The following is a 22,699-nucleotide window of genomic DNA, read 5'->3' on the forward strand; positions in this document are numbered from 1 at the left end:
CCAGGATTTCAATCTTATGAATTATGAATTTTAGAACGATTACTTCAAGTATCAGTGACTGGGTTCCAAATTTTATATTTGTATATATTTAATAAATTCTAAGCACCAAATATACTGTTTAAGCAAAAGTTATTGAATTCGACTTGTGTCTCTGCTTGAGTCAATGCATGATGTTTCATTAAAAACATATATCATGAGTTAAACTTCTATTATGAACAAATCAAAATATTTAATAACGACCAACTTTATATGTATTTGAAATAATTTAATATTTAACTTTTTAATTTATCTTTAATGAAATATATTAAAATTATAAATTTCGAAAGTATTCTTCTTATTAAACTTGGTGTGCAATAACGGTTAAAATGAAGTAAGAGGTACCTTAGGTCCCACGTCAGATGGGGTCCACTGATCTCACAGGTGTCTTCTTCAAAAATATTACCCAAATAAAATAACCAAACATACAAAAATTCGCTCATTTCTTTGGGTCACGAGAGATAGAACCCTCTGTTTTTCCAATTTTCTTGTTCGAATCCTGTTAAAAAAAATAAAAAAACCAACAACCAGAAAAAACTCGATCAACCGCCGAACTCGAGTCGCCGCACCGCCATGTATCGGAGTCGGTCGGCGCGATCCCCGAACCTCCGTGAACCGGACATTCGACTCGCCGAGTCCGATAAAATTGAAGGTGCCGGTGGTTGGGACGCCCTTGAATGGACTAAAATCGATGTAATTTACTTCTCTAGGGTTCCATCATTTCAATTATTGTGCGTTGATTTCTGCATAATATTTCTTATTGAATGCGTAAATTGATGTTTTTCTTTATATAAATATGTGCAGCCTGTTGCCAGGCCGGTTCCAATTGGAGTGAAACAATTCTTGCTGGCGGATGAGTATGTTGTAGTAGAGGTAATGCTGGTAGTACTGTGCGTTCTTGGTGTTTGTATGTGTAGTGCATTTTAAAAAGATTTTCGTAGCAGCTGAATTTGGACTTTAGTGATTGTTGTTGTGTAATTAGAGTATGGGATACAGATATTTGAGCTACTTGTTTTGAAAGAAATATGCATGAGATTAATTAGAGGATAATTTGTATCACAGCCAAAGATGATAGGGTAAAGGTAGTGTTAACGATGCTAAGTGAGGGTCGTGTTATGCCCCAAGCTCAAATAAACAAAATCAAATGACAAATTAACTCACTTAAAAGGGGTTATCACGATTAATTAATCCTTTGTGAATTGCGAATGAGTATCTGCATTTTTGGATTGGATAAAGTAGCGATCGAGAATAGTGGTTTGGCTTTAACTCTTTTTATTAGAAGATTGGCATCCCATTCTAAGGTAACTTAGTACTTAGGTCATGAGTTCTGATGTTAGAAGCCTTTATTCCCATCCTGCATAGGAACTGCTCTCCTAGATTTAGTTAAAAAGCCGCCTTTTAACCTTAAATAGGATGCTAAGGGCCTAACTTAGAATAAGTTAGGTTTCCTTTAGTAATCATTATTCTTGTCATCTTTGCAATTTTTGATTTTTTTTCTCTAGTTCAATCATATTTTTTTCCTAAAGCTTTAGAGACAATGATCATAACTTACTTACAAAAAAAGTTGTGTTTGTCTAAAGCTTTAGGACAAAAATGTAATTGAACTAAACTTTTTTTTTTCTTTTTGTGAATTTTGGACTACTTTAAGTTTTTTAAATTCTCTTCAGCTTAAGAATTATTATATCTTAATCAATGTTGATTGAGGTACATTTATCTAATTGTCTAAAGAAAGCCTACCTTTAATAAATTACATTTTAGATTAAGTAGTAAATTAAGACTTCTTTCTTCTTTCCAAATCCAAGGGACTTACATATTATGTGACATTCTGAAGAACTATGAAGGAAGTCCTGTGAAGTCCTCAGATTGTTGTTTCAAACAGGATGCTGACATTTATTTCTGCATTTTCTATCTTTAGAAGCATTTATCGTCCAATGCATAAGATACAATATGACTCCTCACAGGCCCACACATACACTGCCAACTATAAATGATCCTGATTTGGTATTTAATATTTTTCCTGATTTATTGGGAAGATATGATGTTGGCGTAAGAGGGTGTTAAAAAATCATTTACATTACTTTATATGTTGATTTCATTTATAATTACTTAATGCGCTGATTGTTTTTTCTTATGATTGATTGCTTATTTATCTCCCCATGAGCTTCTTAATAGGGCTTCATTTAGATCATTAGGATGTACTGTATTGAAACAAAACTCACTTGGAGCAAACTATTAATAAGGTTTTGGTGAAAATCCTCTGTACAAAAGCCTCAACTTGATCTCATAGAGGCTTTCAGTAGTTTCTGTTCTCTTCAGTTGCCACAATTTGGAGTCAGCGCAAGTCTCAATGCTAACTGATTTTTTCCAGGGTTATGGGGTAGTTCTTGTCAACACTGATGATGCTGGAACCTTATTTGTGACTAATTTTCGCCTCCTTTTCTTGGTAAGTGATGCATGTAGTTTTCTTATGTTATTTTCAATGGTGCATATGGCCAAAATCTTACATTTGCTTGCATTCTGCTTTTGGAAGTTCCAGTTTGTAAACCTATGCTAGTGAAATTGTCCTCAAAATAGTGCAAATAAATGTCATATAATGATTTATAAGACAATGATATTTGAAGGTCTAATGTCAGTTGTTAGAGCTATACTGATGAGGTATTTATGTTGTCGAAATTCATAAACGCTAATTAATCTTGGTAGTTCCAGTTTGCATTCTGCTTTATCCATCTTTTTTTTCCGGATGCATGCACCTTGACTGAAAAAATTGTCTTCATCTTCTTTTTCTCTACTGTGGAACAGCTTTAAGGCTTGTAGTGACTAATTTTCCATTAGTTGTGTATCTTATCTTTTCATGTTCAGGATTGCTTGTTTGTGGTACTTACATGGTTGCGGGTAGGTGTAATAAGATGATTAATATTCTTATCTCCAAAAAAAAAAAAAAAGGAAACTAACAAAAGAAATTAAAGAAGTTTCTCAATTTCCAAAGCTTTCTCCCAGGTCAAGCAGAAGTAGCTTTCAGTTATCTTAGCCCTTTCATATTCACAAGGATATGATCTGGTTATTTGGTTAAATCCCAATTCTTTCACCTGCCTACCTACTCGAAAAGTGTGCTATTGATAGGGAGACTCGATGTTTTAAAAAGTGGCAAGGCTGCAAGGGACTTAAGTGAACCAAAAAACAATAAGTGAATTGCTTCGATTTCACTGAAGTGCATATTTCAAGGAAGTGCAGAACAATTATATAACAGTGCAGCATGTAATGTCACTTGCAAATTAAATCTGCACATAATTAGTCCCAAGATTAATTAGCACACATGTCATTATGAGTCAGGTAAAGTATACCTGCTTGGAGGATTGCTGCAGCCAGTAGAAATGAATAGCTAAGATCCAAAATGAGGATTTCATCATGCCTTGTAAGTCATTTGCAGAACCAAGAGTATAAAAAATTCACACTGACTAGTAAATAAGACCAGATCTAAGCATGGCTTTATATCGAAGTAGACACGAGCCTGGCGCACTTGGCTGTGGTAGAGTGAAGCTCTGAGGCCTCACATCAGTTTACCTGGCTCCTTTAAGAAAGGAGCAAGTTGTGGCTAGGATCTCTTGCTAACCTAAGGTTTGATAAGAAGTTTCCCACAATTGCAAGGCTAATTTCCTTGAACTTGGCACAAAATTCAAATAGCTGAGCCCATAGGATGGCCTGCTTGTTTGTATTTCTGGCAGAAAATATTTGTCTCCAATCTTTGTGGAATCAACTGTCAACACAAGGGTAATTTCATTTGGTTGGTGACTTCTGAAACATTTTGTTGAGACTGAAACAGTCTTGAAGTTAGTCTACAGACAGAGCTTTCAAGATGTATTCTAATGGGAACCGCTTCCTCCCTCTTGCCAAAGAGACTCTTTTCGTGGATGTTGGGGAGGAATTTGTTCTAACTTATATGTTGGTTCTGTTAACTGATAGTGTATTAAATCAGAAGCATAAAACAAAAGGGCAGCCCGGTGCACAAAAGCATCCCGCATTCACGCGGGGTCCGGGGATGGGTCGCACCCCTTGGGGTGTGATGTAGATAACCTATCCTAATGCAAGCATTAGTGGCTGCTTCCACGGCTTGAACCCATGACCTATATGTCATACGGAGACAACTGTACCCGGTAAGTCAGAAGCATCAATTCTCGAAATTCTGCGATAACTGATGAAAAGGTTCTTCTTCCAGCTAGAAGTACATTTTTTTTGTCCCCTTCCCCCCCCACCCTCCAAAAAAAAAAAAAGGAAGAAAAAGAAGAAGGCAGGTTCTTCCAGCTAGAAGTATAAACTAGCAGTCCTTGGCCTTTATCACTTGCAAACAACGTGCATTTGTCTGAATGTACTATAACATCTTCCTTCTTGGTGCTCAAATTATTGTGAAAAGTTGTGATTTGTTGAATGTTCAGGTAGCATTTCCACTTTCTGTGGTTTTGGTGGTAGTTTCAGATTTCCTGCTAAGATCACTGAAAGATATCTGTCGTACTCTTAGAAATTTACTATCGAATAAGCGCAAATGCTTGTTACATACATGAAGTACATGAGATACTTATTATCACAACCTTTTTCATCTTGTTCTGTTTTTCTGCTAGTTTGTACTGAATAGGATGTTGTTTGCTTCTGTGTATTATCTAGAGTGAAGGGTCTAGAGATATCATTGCACTTGGCACAGTACCATTGGCGACCATTGAGAAGTTCCAGAAAATTGTAGGTTTGCTTTTCTTTATCTTAAAATTCATATATGCAACAGTTATATTATATCGCTTTCCTTTTGTTTTTTTTTGATTATCGTATCACTTTCTTTTTCTTGGGATAACGGTGGTGTTCGGGTCAACTTATGGGCACCTCGATTAATCCACCAGCTACTTTCTACCTCCCACTTAAAAATCATATGTGATTTCTTCCCATCTGCTAAGCCTTAGTCGTTAAAGTTACCTTGTACCTGTACCCCAAAGGCTCCCCCATACAGGAACAATCTAAACATTCGGATCCATAGGAGTTATCAATGGATTGCAATTCATCATGCCAACTTCCTTCAATGTGTCCAAAGCATACTTCCTCAGTGTAATGAAATTTCCACCCCTAGATTTGGACACCTCAATGACTCTCACCTCAATGCCTCTAAGTACTTTATTTACCTAGGTCTTGAGATTAAAAGTGACTAATTAGATGCTACTTAATTATGAATAATGTCTTCATTCATCCTATGACAATATCATCAACATAAATATTCAAGAACATGCTTTTGCCATTATGAGAATAATTATAAATATTGGGTGATTAGCTTCACTTAGAAGCATGTCAAATTGTTGGACAGTAGTGCTAAAACAACCAACCCTATCCGTGGTGATTGCTTGAGACCATAAAGAGCTCGGTGCAATCTACATGGCTGTTGTTCCATGTAAACTTTTTCAGCTAGATCACAGGAATATAGTCTTGGTGTCAATTGATAAAGTGGCTAATGGAACATGATTGCCATGGAGATAAATGAGCGGATAAAAGCAATCTTGGCCACCAATTTTTTTTTATCATCATAGTCAAGATCATAAATCTGTATATATCTCTTGGCCACCAATCTAGCTGTCGGACGATCAACTTTCAGCACTAACCTTGACGTATCATTCAGTGATAATCTAATTGATGTGTTGTCGTGTGGCAAATAAATTTTCTCCCTAGTAGATCGGTCATTTCCTTAATCATAGCTTGATACCAACCAGGATGAGCCATTGCTTCTGCAACAATTTTAGATATTTTGACAATGGATAAATTTGTAATAAAGGTATGATGTTGGGTGGTAAATTGTGTTAACTTAAGGAATTCTATACAGGATAATGCCATAATGGTTGCGAGTAGGCCGAGCACCTTCTCAAAGAGTAATAGAGAGATCAAGTTCGTGCGATGAGTGCTTGATGGTATTTATAAGTAGGCAATGAGTCATTAGGTAAACTTTGTGGACCTGTATCATGAACAGAAACATCAATTGAATTAGGAGGATTTGGTTGAGATAATATGGAATGGACTTGAAGCGGAGTAGGAGCTGGAGCAGGAGAGCGGAAGGGCTAGAACTTATCTTAGTTTGTAAGAAAAATCTTAATTTAGTGTTGGGTTCGTTTAGTCCCACCTCCAATGTTGTTGATGAGTCAAAGATCTCGTTTTTCAATGACCTAAAACAAATTACGGTTCACCTTTTTCACTCACAGTGCAAAGCATAGTGAAAAGAGCCAAAAGCCCTTAAAATTTTGTAAATTGTGTGAAGTCCATCTTGACCACTGCAACGGATTCTCTTTAAAACTGATCTTTATGATTCTGTACCACAACAGTTACTGATTCCTCTTAGGGCGATTGCACCATTACGACCGTGATGGTCCTTAGCCCTTTTCTCATTCCTTTGATTCTCCACTGCGGCGCAATAATTGCACTACGGCCAGAGTGGCTGGTTTGGTCTTAGTTTTTCTTCTCTTCCCCTTCTTTTCTTTCTCAAGTCATTTCATCAACTTGTATCATATCAAAGCATGATTTTTTATGCACAACTTCGTCATAACATACTGAAATTCACTAGAACTATATGCTCGAGGGTCGGGGTGTTACATTTTTTTTACATGTGGTATTGGAAATTAAGCTCGCACGAGAGTACTGGGCTATTAATTTTTGGTCGTAGCATCCAAAGGCCAGGGGATCCCAGAATAATGGCTCTTTTTCTCTTGGCCAGCGATGTCTTGGAGCATCATATATCATCTACTTTCTCTTCTCTTTTGTTCATGTGTTGCTCTGGTTAACATTCTTCATATGTCTTTTCGTGTTCTCACTTGTCTAAATAGTGCTTGCCATTCTTCCTGTTCAATAAGAATTGGTTGGTTGAGCCTCATGTTGTTCCATTGGATGCATGTGCCTTTTGTTGCAAAGTGTGGTGATATATCTTTGATGCAAAGGTGCACCTTCTTTTGTCAAGTACTTCAATTTTCAAATACTTGTTTTCCGAATATCACCAGCTGATTTGAATATAATCAGTTTTAATGGAATATATTGGAGGGATGCTGAATATTTTATAGCTAAATAGGCGCACTTTATTTCTTAGTCATAGTCAGTACTAGTGGTAGTGGCAAAATGGATAAAAACAGTTATCCATCCATATTATCCACTAAAAATGGGTTGGGTAACTAACTTTCTAAAAATGGGTCAAAAAATATGGATAAGATCCATATTATCCACTTAAAAAATGGATAACCAATGGGTTTTAACTTTTACATTTGCAAAGACTCAAATTGGGGCTTCTTCAAGTTTGGGAGACTAGGAATTCTCCCAAAAGTGATTATATTCAAGAAGCCATGGATAATGTGGATATCCATATTATTTGCCGGTTAACCTATTTTCTCTCCGTAATATGGGTCGACTCGGATATTTTATCCATATTTGTATTATCTGTTTTCGACCCGCCCATATCCAACGCGGCCCGCCCGTTTGCCACCCTTAGTCAGTACCCAGGAAAACACATACTTTTTTATCTGCTTCACATTATAATCCTTACAATGGTGTGCATTTAGCTATTCTGTTGCTTCTGCAATACTACCTTTTCCAATAAGTGAGAAGCTTCTTCAGCCATCACAACATCCCGTACCCAAGTACAGGAGTCAACTGCCTTTGGCAATTTTCTTTATTTTTGAGCATCTAAGAATCAGTACTGTGTAAACCTTATCCTGTATTTGTCAATTCTGGCTACAATTCTTTCCTTTCTTGCTAACTAGGTTATGAAGCTTCCATCAGGTCAGCGTCAGCCTGAAAAGACTGGTTCACAGCGATTGCTTCAGATCATTGGTATGCCATTAGTTGAAAGCACTGTCTTCATCCTTGTAGTATTTGTTATTATACAATCTTCTGAAAATGGTAAGTTAACTTTAACATTTTTTTCCAGGCAAAGATATGAGAATCATTGTCTTTGGTTTTCGTCCTCGAACCAAGCAGGTCAGCTCAGAACTCATGTTCTGATTTTATGTCTTTTTTCAACTGTTGATGCTTTGGGCTCAATATGATTTGTTCATTAATTCGTATATTTACTTTGTTATCTTCTCTTTGTGGAGGAGAAGGGGTCCATGAAATTCCAGCTGCTTTATGTGGCTTGAACTTGCTGAGATTGCAATGCACTTTTAATTTCTCTTGTTGATGACTGAGTTCTTCAATAATAGCATGAGAATTTCCCAGTTTCTCTTCTTCAACTGGGTGGTTTGAGTTTTGTCCTTTTGAATAACTTTTGTGGACTATTACTGATAACTGACATGTTTTTCACCAAGTACAATGCCCTGAGCAATTCAGGTTAGAATAGAGAGTTAGAGACACTGAAAATATAATGAGTTAAAGATTGCAATGGCTATAAATATCTAGATTCTTTGTGCGTCTGTAGATTAACTTGTAGTGTACAGTTTTAACGTGTATCATAATTAGAATAACAATTGCTCTAGGGCTTTGGTCTTGTGGTAAGAGCTCAAGTGATGTGTGGATTAGCCTCATGTCATGGGTTCGAATCCTGTCGCAGACTAAAGACTAGTATTTAAGTGGAAATGAGTAGAGAAGCGGGCCCATCATCCACTGAGTTCAACCGTGCACCATTCGTCTCGGCTATTGTTTGGTTATCAAAAAATAAATAAATAGAATAACAATAATTAGAAGCTTCACTAATTACCAGTAACTTCCTCATTTAGGAACAAAAACTTTTCGTGATGGTCTAAACTCCTATACAGTGAATCGTCTTGAATGTCATTTGTGACCAATTGAATAAGTGGGTTTTTCTTTACTTTGTTGTCATTTCAACAGTACCTGAGCTGTCTAAATTTTAGAGGTACTTGTGAGCAGAGGCGGATCCAGAATTTTAAAGTTATGGGTTCGTACACAAATCTTAATTTAATATACAATAATAACTGAATTAACGGACTGAGTTCCAAGCTAAATATTCTTATATATTTAATAAATTTTTCAATACAAATATCGAATCTAGACAAAAGTTAATGGGTTCATGAGAACCCGCATCTAGTTCTCTGGATCCGCCCCTGCTTGTGAGAATGCACAAGAAAAAAATTTATTTATTGACAATGATAGAATGAGCCCTATATATAATACATATTCTACTTCTACTACCTATGGGATTAAAACATATTCTACTCTTACTATATATGGGACTAGGACATGTTCTACTCCTACTACATATGGGACTAGGATTATTTACACATAACTATCTAACACTCCCCCTCAAGCCGGTGCATATAAATCATATGTACCGAGCTTGTTACATATGTAACTAATACGAGGACCAGTGGGGGATTTGGTGAAAATATCTGTAAGCTGATCATTCGACTTCACTACAAGTCATGCCAACTCATGCATAACTGTGCCGAACTTACCAAACTAGCTCGAAGAGACCTCTTTAGACCATAAAGTGACCGGCGCAAGCGACATACAAAGCCACTAGACTCCCCCCGAGCAACAAAACCAGGTGGTTGCTGATAAACAGAAGTTGACCGAAAAGTCGCCGGAGAAATTTGAAATAGTGAGACTAAGCCGAATTCCACACTACAAAATAGGTCCTAAAACACTACAAAAAAGGAGAGAAACTTTTTGGAAATTACTGTTCGCGCCGGAAAAGTGCACTGTTCATGTCGAAAAAATAAATGTTGTCAGAATTTGATGTAATTTACATAGGTAGGTTCGGATTCACTGGACGAGTAAGTTGTCCTGAAGAAGTTTTGTCAAAAAGTGGCCGGAATGGCTCACACGTGCCGAAAAATTTACTGTTGCTCACGGGGAAATTCTAAAGTTCTCGGAATCTGCAGGAAATTGTAATGGTGGACTCGGAATCACCCCACGAAACAACTGTCCTAAAGAAATTTTTGAAAATTCTTGCTGGAAAGTATTGCACGTGCCTGCGCGTGTGTCAGCGCTCGCCGAAACCTTAGTTCTGGCGGCGAGTGGGGGAGCGTGAGGGAATTTCTGCCGGAGTGATTGACTGAGGTTTTGTCGCCTGACGTTTCTGAACAACACTTACCGATAAGGAGATAACGCAAATCAATCTTGAGTCATCAACCGGAAAGACGCACGATGACTGACTTTTCTGTTCCGATAGGACTGGGATTTCTGGGGTTTGGTCGCACAAGGGTTTCAGATCTAATGGTGGTACTGGTATATGCAAAGTTGCCGGAAAATTGCATGTCGACGAGATCTTTCTTCCCGGATGTCGCTGGAATGACGCACAACAATAATTTTCTCACTGAAGCTCTGATACCATCTGAGAATGCACGGGAGAAAAATCTATTTATTAATAATGATACAATGAGTCCTATATATAATACGTATTCTACGTCTAGTACATATAGGACTATAGGGCCTCATTTGTTTTTTTTAAGATTAAGACGTCTGAATCTGAATACACATCTGAATATCAAGATGTGTATTAAGTTTAAGACATCTGAATCTGAATACACATTTGAATATATTAAGATGTATATTAAGATCTGAATACCAAATAATTAAGACTGTTTGATTTTTAACATCTGAATGTATAAAATTTATCTTTATTTGTAAATTAATAAACATAAAATTCAAATAAAATACTAAATAATCTAATATTCCATTTATAAAGTATATAGTTTTTTAAAATATGCATGATAGTTGGTGGTGGTGATGACTAACAGGTGAATGCCGATTAGAGGCGGTGGTTGGTGGTAGTGTTGGTTGATGATGGTGGTTCATACTAGTAGCTAGTATTGATTGGTAGTGGTGGCGATTATGAATGAGGATGGTGGTGGTGATAGTTAATAATGGCGAGTGGTGATAGTAGTTGTGACTGAGGAAGGTGGTGGGTGGGTGGTGGTAGGTTATAATAATGGGCAGTGCCGGCTTTGGTTGTTGATGGTGATGGGGTGGTCAGTGTGGTAGTTGAGGTGGATGAGTGTTGATTGTGGGTGAGAATGATGGTGGTTGGAGTGGTGGGGATAGTGGGTGGTGATGGTCGATAATGGTGGCGGCTATAATTGAGGATGATGGTGGCGTGGTGGTGGTGGAGGTGGTGGTAGTAGTGGGGGTGGGAGTGGTGGTTGAGTATGATGGTAGTGGCGGTATGGTGGTAGTTGATAATGTTAGGTGGTGGCGGCAGTTAATAATGAATATGTGACAGCATCTTAATGAAATTAAGTCTCTGTTACAGATCTTAATCATACAGACCTATCCAGACCCATTAAGTGGTTGTGAAGTAAAAAAAACAAACACACTTAATGATTAAGATTTGAATAATTAAGATTCAGACTTAAAAAACAAACGCACTTAATGTCTTGAGATGTGAATGATTAAGATTCAGACCTTTATTAAGTGCAAACAAATGAGGCCTAAGACATATTCTACTCCTACTACATATGAGACAATGATTATTTACACATAACTATGTAATAGTACTGATTTAGCGACCTGTTAGTCGCTGAGTTGTGGAAAAAAATTCTTACCACATTCTGCTGTTCCTTGCTTATGTTTTATCCTTTACGTGATCATCTATATCATTACATTGTCGTCACAATCATTCGCTTTACCTCTTTCCTCAGTGATATCCAATCTAGAGAAAATAAAAAACTCATAGGCCTTATATCTTTGTTGTTCTTCCTCATTCTTTTGACATCAGGTTTTTGTCTCAAAACACACAATAAGGAAACCTTTTCCGAGATCCTTTGCCTGTGCGCCTTGAAGCCTTTACTCTTTAGTTCCAGCGGCATATATGTCTACACACCCAAGGTGCCAAGTTTCTATCAGCCATGTCAGCACACCATCCCTGTCCCCTGTTGTGTCGGTGCTGTTACATTAACAATAGAGTTTCACTTTATTAGTGGACTGTGCAACTTGTATTCCTAACTTGATTGGTCAGCTTACATGGACTTCTGAGTTCTGATAAGACAAGCTGTTAGCACACCATCCCTGTCCCCTGTTGTGTCGGTGCTGTTACATTAACAATAGAGTTTCACTTTATTACTTTAACCATTACATGAACATCCACGTCAGCTGATATGTCAAGCTAACAGCTTGTCTTATCAGAACTCAGAAGTCCATGTAAGCTGACCAATCAAGTTAGGAATACAAGTTGCACAGTCCACTAATCATTGCCACAACATCACCCTGCTGCGTCATTGGTCTACATCAGGCGGCTGGTGAAGTCAGCATCCACTTTAGCAGATATGTCAATTCTATTGTTTACATTAGTCTAGCAAGTATTCCATGTCAGCCAACATGTCGAGTTAGTCAACTTGAGTCTTGTCCAGTTATCAAGTCATTACCAGATCGTCCAGTTATTATGTCACACTAGCATGCAGAATCAAGTCAATCAACTACGCCTCAACATCAAACTAGAATGCATGTGTTTGCTGGGAGTCAGAAGCTGTTTTTTTCAGTTCCCCTTTTCACAGTCTATTTGTCAAATACTCTCTGAAGTCCAAGAATCAAGTACACATTTGGTTTATCTTGCAGTGCAGATGTATATGCTCTAGTTTGAGGGTGTTTATCAGAATTGTATCGTATACTCTAGGTTAAATGTGTAGTATAATTCCTAATTAGAATTCTTTCTTTATAAAAAAGAGGAGATGTAGAATTTTTATTATTAATGAACTTTTCTTTTGGGGAACTTCTCAAAATATCAGTGATTTTCCTAGTTAGGAAACTTCTCTTGTTTCGTGTTGTCAAAACTCATATATAATGAATCCTACGTATGTTCATAACCAATATTCATTAAAAGTTTTCTCCTGTTTCACATGTTCCATAGCAACATTGAGTTACTTTGTTAACTTTTCAGTGATAACTGCATATTGATCAGCTTCCAGAGGATGAAATTTATGTAGGTGGATGGGTATTAGTGGAAGAGCACACTCGTTTATGTTGTCTCTAGTAGGTCAGTAGGTGTTAACACCACTATATGGATTTCAATGCCTTGATGCATTTTAAGACTATTATGGGAGTAGAAACTGGACAGTAATCTGAATACTTCTATTTTTAGAATAGATCTGTAATAGCATGTATTCATTAACAAAGTCACCCAGACTGTTTAGTTGACAACTCTTTCCTAACCTTTGCTAAAACAAGTTTGCATGTACTTACAAGCTATAATTGCCCGTCTTATGGTTTCCCAGAGGCGTGCTGTCTATGATGCATTATTACGGTGTGCAAGGCCTACAAGGTTATGGGATCTCTATGCATTTGCCGGTGGCCATTCCAGGTTTAGTAACACGAATCCCAAAGTAAGGCTGTTGAATGAGTACTGCCGACTTCTTGGGATGGGGTTCTGTCAAGCTTCTATCCGTGCTATTGAAGATGGGTCATTCACACTCTCAAATGAGTATTGGAGAATAAGCAGTGTGAACTCTAATTACACAATGTCTCCAACTTATCCATTTGCTTTACTCTTACCAAAGTCCATAAGGTGAGGTGATGTTTTTTGCTCTGCCATTTTTTCTGGGTTAAGTGATGATTATTTTGGCATTTACCTAATGACTTTTCATACATAGTGATGACAAAGTGCTGCAGGCTTGTACATTCCGTGCACGGTGTAGGCTGCCAGCCATAACATGGTGTGACAGAGGTGGGCCTAAATTTAGCTGTTTGAACTCATTTGCCTTGATCTTCTTAGGCCAGTGCTTATGCTTTGCATCTGTTAGGAACTGGGGCTGTTCTTGCACGTTCTTCTCAGCCGCTAGTTGGCCTCATGATGAATATGAGAAGGTTATTCCAAATTATGTGATCCTTTTTCTTTTATGAATTTTTGTATTAGTTTATTGTCGTGAAAAACAAGTTGGCTGTTAAAAATTTATAGTAGTTTGTGTTTCCTCGAGTTATTTTAAAAAGAAATCTTGTGCTTTTCTCCAGCAATGCAGATGAGAATCTAGTTGCTGCACTGTGTACTCAAACTGCTGGAGAGAAACGGAGGTGTTCCTTTTACTACTTCCTTTTATTTCACCTAATCTCTAAGATGTCTTCTTGATTAAATTTCTTGTTGTTAAGCATTATGAGTAAGTTTCTTGCTATGTGGCTAGTTAAAGGATCCCTTTCAATTCCTTCCTTGGTCTGGTCATAAAAATACTTCTGTCTTGTTTCTTTTATTGTTGTTACTTAACTCCTTTTAGATAGTTCCTTTTTGATGAATCACTCCTTTTAGATAATTGCATAGTTTCATGGCACAGCTGACTCTCTCTTATTTATTGATATGCTCTTTATTTGTCTTCTCAGGAAGCTATATATTGCTGATGCAAGGCCCAGGAAAAATGCTTTAGCAAATGGGGCAATGGGAGGTGGATCAGAGTCATCTGCAAACTATTTTCAGTCTGAGGTCTGTTTAATTTTTGAGCTGTCTCTTTTGCTGCTCTTTCCTTCATGATACTCCCTCCACTCTGTTTTAAATGGCACTCTTTCTTTTTATTCTGTTCCAAAAAGAATGACACTTTCTATGTTTGGAACTCTATAACTTTAAACCTGTAAAATTTTACCCTTAATGACATGCTCTTATAGACATAAAAATGTCATGACATGTTTAAGATCACAAGTTCTAAGGGTACTCTTGGTATGTGCCGAAAAACCAAACTTTCTGAAACTTCATATAAAATCAAACACCTCCATATTAAATGAGAAGGAGGGAGTATATCTCTCCCTAATTATTTCGTGGACTGATGTTGCTTGATTTACATGTCTTGTCAGATTGTTTTCTTTGGCATCGATAATATACATGCAATGAGGGAGAGTCTTGGTCGGCTTAGAGACTATTTAGATACTCATGGTACTACTTCATCAGATGGAATGTCATCTTTTCTGGTATGCCGTTAATCTTTCTGAAAAATATTCTTTCATGCCAAATGCCCACTATTTAGAACTTTAGTCTTGACCAATCAATGCACTCGGGGCACCAAACCAAACAGAGATTTGAATTAAGGTGGCAGGACCTAAGAGAATTTCTGTTGAAAGTGATTCAATTTACCTGCTTGTGACTAGTTATTGCCACACCAAGGCTATGGGTGCATCCAAACATTTTGAATCATATTAGTCTTTGTGTCTGATAAGTTCAAGTGTAACAAATTTCCAAAAGATTTGAGACATATTTTGAAGCCAATCTGAATTCTGAAAGTAATCATGGTCAAGTCACAGTGGACTCCTCTATTTACTGTCCTTCCACGTCTTTTCCTTTTTTGTTTTTTAACTTGCAGTCTGTGCTATATGCACATTCAATATATATAAAGGAGTTGAAATCAAGAATGGGATTTTTTCCTGGTTGGGTGGGGAGGGGAATCTCCAAGTAAAGAAAAGTACTGTTGGCAATGTCCTTGAACCATTAATAAGTTTTGAGTTTAGATGCTTGCAAGATGTACTATTTTCCCTGTTTCTCTTCTCTTCTAATTATCTATGATATCAGTATCAGTGATCCAACCAGAAAGCCACTTCATAGGTAAGGAACTGACAAAATTGATGTGGAGCGTCTGTCCATCTGGCACAGTAGATTTCTCTCTTTATACTTTTTTTTTGGGGGGGGGGTGGGTGGGTGGGCTTGGTAGGCTTAGTGGCAGAAGGAGAGTGAGCAGAGGAGGGACGAGTAATGATAAGCTAATGCTGTCAATTGTTTTACTGCTTTCCAGAGGCATGGTGGATGGAGTTGGGGCGGAGGCAATCTCAGCAGTATGTCTGCTTCAGTTTCTACACTGGGAGACACTGGGTGGTTAATACATGTTCAAACTGTCCTGGCTGGTTCTGCTTGGATTGCTGCACGTGTTGCACTAGAATCAGCTTCCGTTCTTGTTCATTGCAGGTTTCTTGTCTTCTGGACCATTCTTATGCTTATAAATAAGTCTATATTCTATAAATGCCTAAGTGGAGAACTTTGTTAAATGCTTGAGTTCCTTGTATTTGTGTTTCTGTTGATTCCTCCTTGGATATTTTATCATTATGTACCTATTAGTTGGGACTATATCTTAGTTACGTTAGTATGTTTGCTTTTAGGACTTATTTTTTTCACGAGTCTTTAGTCCTATTGGAGATTTATATGCCAGTGATATAGAGAAGCCAACCCCAACTTTGCTTTGGCATTAAGGCGTATTAGTTCTTGTTTTATGTACAGGTTCTTAGGGATATGGTCACCTTTCAGCAAATTACCGTGGAATTTGTTGAGCAACTAGAGTGTAGAACGAGAGAAAGACAGACTTGTGACATAATGAAATTTCTTGTTGAATGAGCAAGGGAGAAAATCTGGGTCAACAACAGTCATTTTTATTTGGTGAATGAAACAGTTCTGAGTCTTATTTTCTATGTGATTGCTTTCTGCATTTGTTTTCCATAAGACCTCTCCATAACTAGCCCAAGTAGAGAGAATAGTGGGGAGTACGTAGTTGCAATTCAATGGTCTGATAGCACATTAAAGCTAACTATATTTGTTTTAAAAGCGTTAGTTTTGTGTTAAACAGGAGAAAATGTTGTTATCTATCATCTTCAGAAAAATTTGACTTGTCATTATCCTCTGGAACTGAAACAAATGTGTATGCCATTAAATATTATGCTGAGAGTAGTGTTATCAAAGGCGAAAAGCGCAAAAGAGCTTTAAGGTCCGTGGGCTTTAATGAAGAAAGGCACAAAGGAGAAAAAAATACAAATATGTATGTGTAGTCCAAGACTAATAATTGTAAGTATGAATAACAAACATAGGGACAAAGAAATTGAAAAAAAATGCGATAAAGTAAAATATCAATTGTTTAGTGTCGCATCCTCAGGAATACACTCATTATCAAGGAAAAGTATACCTTAGAGCCTTGATGATGATATTGAAGTGCCCGCTAAGCGAGGCGAAGCGCTCAACATGTTTTGCAACTCACTTCAAGGCTTAAGCGCGCCTTTGACAACTCTGGATGAGACTTTCATGGAAGTCAGTCTTCACTTAAATGCGCTAATTTAGCTTGGATACTCTCAGAAGTTTTATCCATACCATGTCAATTTAATACAATGGAGTGTTCTAGTTTGCATTTTACTTGTTGAAAAATATTTTTTACGTATCAGATTTACTAAAAAATGGCAAAATAAATTTTGATCAAAACTAGTGACTGTCGGGGTTTAATACATTTTGCTTGGAATTCTTTACAGCAACAATGAATAAGTATGTATTCCTTCCTCCAACTAGTTGGAAGTGGAGCATCTTGGGTGTATTGATCTTTATGCCAAAAAGAATTGATGTGGCCACTCACTCATTCCCCTCATAGAAAAAACTATTATCCTATTTTCTGTTTTTGTCTCTGCCTCCTACATAAATTAAGAGCACTTGATAAATTTTATAAGGTTGAAGTTTCTTTATCTTCTTTCTTTTTCTTTTTTGAAAAAAAAAATGGTGGTGACTGGACCGATTTGTGTGCACCTCTATTTTTTCATCGGGTACCTGCTATCTCTAGTAGCACATGTATCGGGTAACTCTGCCTACCAAGGGTTAGTATCTTTATCTAGTGAAGGTTGAAAAGTTCATTCTATTTGTAATAGGGAATAGTAATAAATACAGATGATATCTTTTATTTCTGCCACCAGATCACACAATTATTTACAGACATATTTAGGAAGCTTCACTCTTTCAGATGCACAAACTATTTAACAGTAGATATAACTTATAGCAAGCATCAATGACGTTATCCTTGAGGTGAGTCGGCAATAATAAAAAATCTCAAAGAAGGTGACAGGCAGTACATTAGCATTGGCATGGTACTTTTAGAAGAAAAGGCCATGCAAGCCATGGACGTCGAAGGATTTGATCATATTCGAAGACTTGAAAATCTGGTTGCTTCGGGTTAATTGGTTTGCAAAGATATTAGAAGAATGCTTACCTATCAGAAAAAAGAAAAAGATATTAGAAGAATGCATAACTTGTTCGCTGATATACCTGGTGTTATTGCTAAAACCACTGAAGTGGATGTTCCATAATTTTTACCTTTTTAACAGTACTAATTCTATCTGTTTCTCTCAAAATATTGGAAATTACCTATAGCATTCAACTGGTCGATCTAATAAATTAAAACATCAGTGATGACAATTAAAGCTAATTGTCAGTTGAACCTGCAAATGGTTTGCATCGACTTCTTCAACTGACAAGTGGTTCAACAAGTATTGCATTGTGAAACTATTTTGGCCATAGCTTTCAGCACATTTTATGACTTTTAAATATTTGTATGTTTCCTTTTTATCCGAATGGCAAATGTACACACGACAATGGTACTTGTTTACAAATGACCAAAAAACTTTCCTAGCTCATATTTATTTATCCAACTGATGATTTATTGTATGAAGCTCATGAGTTCTTAAATTGATTTTGCATATATATCTTCGTCAGAGACTATCAGTAAAGAGTACATCTAGTTTTTTTTTATTCTTTTTAAAAACGGAATTTCATTCTGCAGCGATGGATGGGATCGAACTACGCAATTGGTCTCACTTGCCAGCTTGCTACTTGACCCATACTATCGTACAATTAAAGGATTTCAGGTACTGAGACTTGTTTGGATCTATCTGCTCATATTACCTGGTATTTAACATTTGTAGCCTTGTTTTTTTCTTCTTCTTGGAGTGTAAAATACTTCATCCACATGAGATCATTAAGGTCTGTGTTAATGCTTCAGTACGTCATTTTACTCCTGACAATGCTAGAAGGATTTAACATTTAAGTGGGGCATCCCATACCCCTTGGTTATATACAGACAGCTGTCTAAGTTGTTCGAATCATCCAGGCACTTGTAGAGAAAGATTGGCTTGCATTTGGTCATCCATTTTCAGATCGTCTGGGAATGCCCACTATATCTGGAAGTGGCAACATGCCGTTTGAATTATCTCGTCAGGCTTCGACTGGAAGTTTACCTTCATCACCCATGCGGCAAGTGTCAGGGTCATCCTCATCTCAAGCTCAAAATTCATCTCATGCACAGAACCAAAATTCCCCCATTTTCTTGCAGGTACGTCTTCCGCATGCGGTTCCGAGTTCTACCTTTTGTTTGGAGATTTACGAGCGTACAATCTATTTGATCTTTTTATATTAATTTTATTGTGTTTGACAAAAATATCCCCTCTCTCTCTCTCTCTCTCTCTCTCTCTCTCTCTCTCTCTCTCTCTGCTTCTTCATCTTTTACCCCTTTTTTTGTTTCCGTTAATCTTTTAGCTCTAACTTGTTATATTTGGATGCCTTATGCAGTGGGTTGACTGTGTTGCACAGTTGTTAAGGATGTACCCTTTTGCCTTCGAGTTCTCTTCGGTACGTGTTGCTAAAAGACATGAGAGTCAAATAAGAGTGTGTGTATATATATATATATTCCAATAAATTGATAATTTACGTCCTTGGAGATTTTTAAAGCTTCCTATCTTTCAATTCCAACAATACAGGCTTTCCTGGTGGATCTTCTGGATTGCATGCTTTCTTGCCGTTTTGGAAACTTTTTGTGCAATAGGTAATCTCGTTTTGGTAGTATTTTGTTTTTCACTTTCATTTTCGTACACATGCTTTTTTTTTGCGGAACCCGAAGAAGATGCATTCTATTAGAAGTTGAGGTGCTTGTTTGATGCATTGATATGAGTTCCTGGTAGAAGGGAATCGTATTATAGTAAATGCACCTGAAGAAGAAGAGTGTTTGTTCTGAGGCATCTGTCATGATACCTGAACTAGAACATTAGATTTCTTGGGAGGTGCATGCTCCCTATTGGCTTTGTCATGACTCTCCCTCTGTTTCTACATGGTTTGTCTTTTGGGATTGCATTTTCTTTCTAAAATTTATGTTCTCTTCTTTTTGTCTTCTGTTCAAGTGGAGAAGTCATATAGAAGAGATGATGTCTGGTTTATATAGTGTCTTACATGAAGAACACTCTTTCAGGTAAGTGGTATGTCTGGAAAACTAACCCTCTTTGGGTGCCACCTGGAGAGGGGCATTGAGAAGAACAGTGAAGTAAAATGGTTCAGTAGGATGGTTGTACAACCGGCAATGTTAGATAGAAGTGAATGTTAAGCCCTAAGTTCCAAAATATCCACAAGATGAGTATCCAGAAATACAAGTGTTTAGATGGTATAAGATGAGGTAATATTAGAAATTATCACATTCGATAGAAGGTGCAACTCGGCCACAGAAAGAAATGAGAGAAGGTTGCTTGAGATGGTTTGGTCATGTCCTACGTGGACCTCCAGATCCAGTCCATAGGTGTGAAACCGTGTGATTGAAGGTGTTAAAAAATGATCAAGTAGGCCAACAATCACATGAAAGAAAATCGTCTCAAGAGACGTACCATCTATTGAAATCCATGCAGAAATAGTGAAACAAAAAGACAGTGAAAAAAGGGTCCTTATAGGCTATACCAATTAGTATAGATTAAGCTTTAGTCATGCTAGTACGTCTATTTTAGGTCCAATGTTTGCTAGGAGCTTTTTGTTCTGGTTAGAGATTTGTATGCCAATAGAAAATATAGAGATCTAGGTACATAACTTCTAATGCTAGAGAACTTAAAATTTTAAAGTATTGTATTAAGATAGGTCTAAATAGAGTGACATGGATGATCAGGATAATATGACCCAACTAGTTCAGTATTGATGTGTAGTTCTTGTGATTGAATTTATTTATTTTTTTCGTTTAATTGAATTTATTTATTTTTTTCTTTCTTTTTTTCCTCCTTGCCATGTTTGATTACACTATATTAGAAGTTGGATTGCTCGTTCGACATAAAAGGAGTGGTAATTTGTCATGTGTGCATGAAAAAAATATTTTTTTCTTATCTCTTCTTTGCTTTTCTCCTTTTCTTTGGGGGGAGGGAGGGGTCTTATTTATGCTTTTATGATCAGGATTTACAGCTATTGAGCACAGTACAAGGCTTTGACACCTCAGTGGTTTTTTGGCTTTAGGTTGTTTTGAACTCCATCATGGGATAGAAAGGATTTTTTTTAATGTCGTTTCCTAGTTTTAGCTCACTTCTTCTGACTTCTACAAATTTCAGCGAGAAGGAAAGAGAGCAAGCTGGTATTTCTGATGCTTGTGGATGCCTGTATATGTATTTAGCTGAACTACGGGCATCGGAAGGAAGCTCTCATGCGCATTACAACCTGTTCTATGACCCGTTGAAACATGATGGTCCGTTACTACCACCAGCAGCAGCTTTAGCTCCAACTGTTTGGCCTCAGTTTCACCTTCGTTGGGCTTGCCCGTCGGAGGCACAAGGTGGAGAAGTTGAGGCAGAATGCAGGAAGCTGACGAGAAAATTCTCTGAGCTGCAAAGGGTAAACTCTCTCTTTTTTTTCTCTCTGCAGACTCCTTTCTTCTCGCCCTCTCCGAAAAGGAAAAAAAAGGTTTCCAGCTTGAAACTGCAAAGTGCATCGTAACCCAGATATGCCATTTTAGTGTTGACAGACTAATTACTATGGTCGTATCAAATTTGGCTTGTAGAGTTTCATGAGATTAATTATGACAATGAACTTCGCAACAAAATCTAGGCTAAGTTACTTCCAACCTACAAATAATTGACAAGCATAGTTTTCTATCTTTTAGTGTTGCCTGTCGATGTCGCTTGACAGTTACATCTTAATTTTGTCAATTCAAGCTAGAACTTGGTGCATACATTGATTTCTGATTCGTCACTCCTTTATTAACTGTCTAAAAACAACTTTTACACAGGCAAAAGAAGCAGCAGAAACAAGACTGAACGAAATAAGTGTCACAGTGGAGTCCTTAGTTACAGAATTGAGAAATGAGAAACTTGTGAGCACCTCTGCCAGGGATGCTGTAAAAAGAGCCAGCAAAGAAACTGCTACTATAAAGCGTGCGGTACAATCTTTGGGTTTTAATGTCTATTTTTCAGTAGATGGAGACTGTAATGTATGCATTGAAAGCAACCCAACAGAAATTCCTCAGCGTTCTGTCTGCTCAGTTTCTACAACAAATTCTAATGGTTCAGTACATGGCAGTGAGAAATCAGACCTCTCTGAACCTGTTACAGTGATGCAAGATGATGTTTCCGACAATCCTCTCATCCAAGTTTGTGAATCGTTGTGCCCTATGCACAGTAGAGACAGTGGGTGCAGGTGGCCAAATCCTGGTTGTGCCAAGTTTCGGAGCCAATTTGTTGGTTTGAAGGCCAACTTTGATGCATTTGATCGCCTTCCGATATACGACAATTATTTCGGAACTTAAAAAGACGGTTGAACCAAGCCTACTTTCTTGCTTCAAACTTCATTTATCTGGTCAGATATCTATGTACAGTCAGAAATTGAATGGAGGCAGTAGGTTCAATTGTATTTTGGCAAAAAATTACGACAAACAAATTAGATAAGCAGCAACAGGCACAGCTTAAACCTGGTGGCTGTTAGATGAGATGGTCTCAGAACTGTACATAGGAACTGATAGAGTTTTCATGTGGACCATCTGATAGTTTTGACATTGTGAGAATCTCACGTGAAGATGATTATAACTGATATTGTATGCTTAGGAGTTAGGACTGATGATGTAGGATTTTGGTCACTGCAATTTCCTCATTCGAGTGTATATTACGACGTAGGTATTCCTCTTCCTAAGTTTCTATAGGGATTCTTTCTGCATTCTTGTAAATAAGGACAAATAATGATGAGTTCTGAATAAAATGGTTCCAGCAGACTTCTATC

General features: G+C 37.3%; 1 protein-coding gene across 1 annotated transcript; it reads left to right on the forward strand.

The window, feature by feature from the left end:
* The first annotated feature begins 483 nt into the window (after positions 1-483).
* On the forward strand, positions 484-22,699 carry LOC104222051 (phosphatidylinositol-3-phosphatase myotubularin-1). The gene is made up of 19 exons (XM_009773229.2): positions 484-729; positions 841-909; positions 2,405-2,479; positions 4,693-4,764; positions 7,800-7,869; positions 7,967-8,016; positions 13,203-13,492; positions 13,578-13,651; positions 13,728-13,791; positions 13,936-13,995; positions 14,296-14,395; positions 14,761-14,874; positions 15,690-15,859; positions 18,477-18,561; positions 18,804-19,025; positions 19,262-19,321; positions 19,450-19,514; positions 21,043-21,322; positions 21,717-22,699. Exons 1-19 carry the CDS (start codon positions 610-612, stop codon positions 22,230-22,232), a joined length of 2,556 nt encoding a protein of 851 aa, XP_009771531.1. The 5' UTR covers positions 484-609; the 3' UTR covers positions 22,233-22,699.

This window comes from Nicotiana sylvestris, chromosome 5 (assembly GCF_000393655.2).
Source record: "Nicotiana sylvestris chromosome 5, ASM39365v2, whole genome shotgun sequence".
In the NCBI taxonomy this organism is placed as follows: Eukaryota; Viridiplantae; Streptophyta; class Magnoliopsida; order Solanales; family Solanaceae; genus Nicotiana; species Nicotiana sylvestris.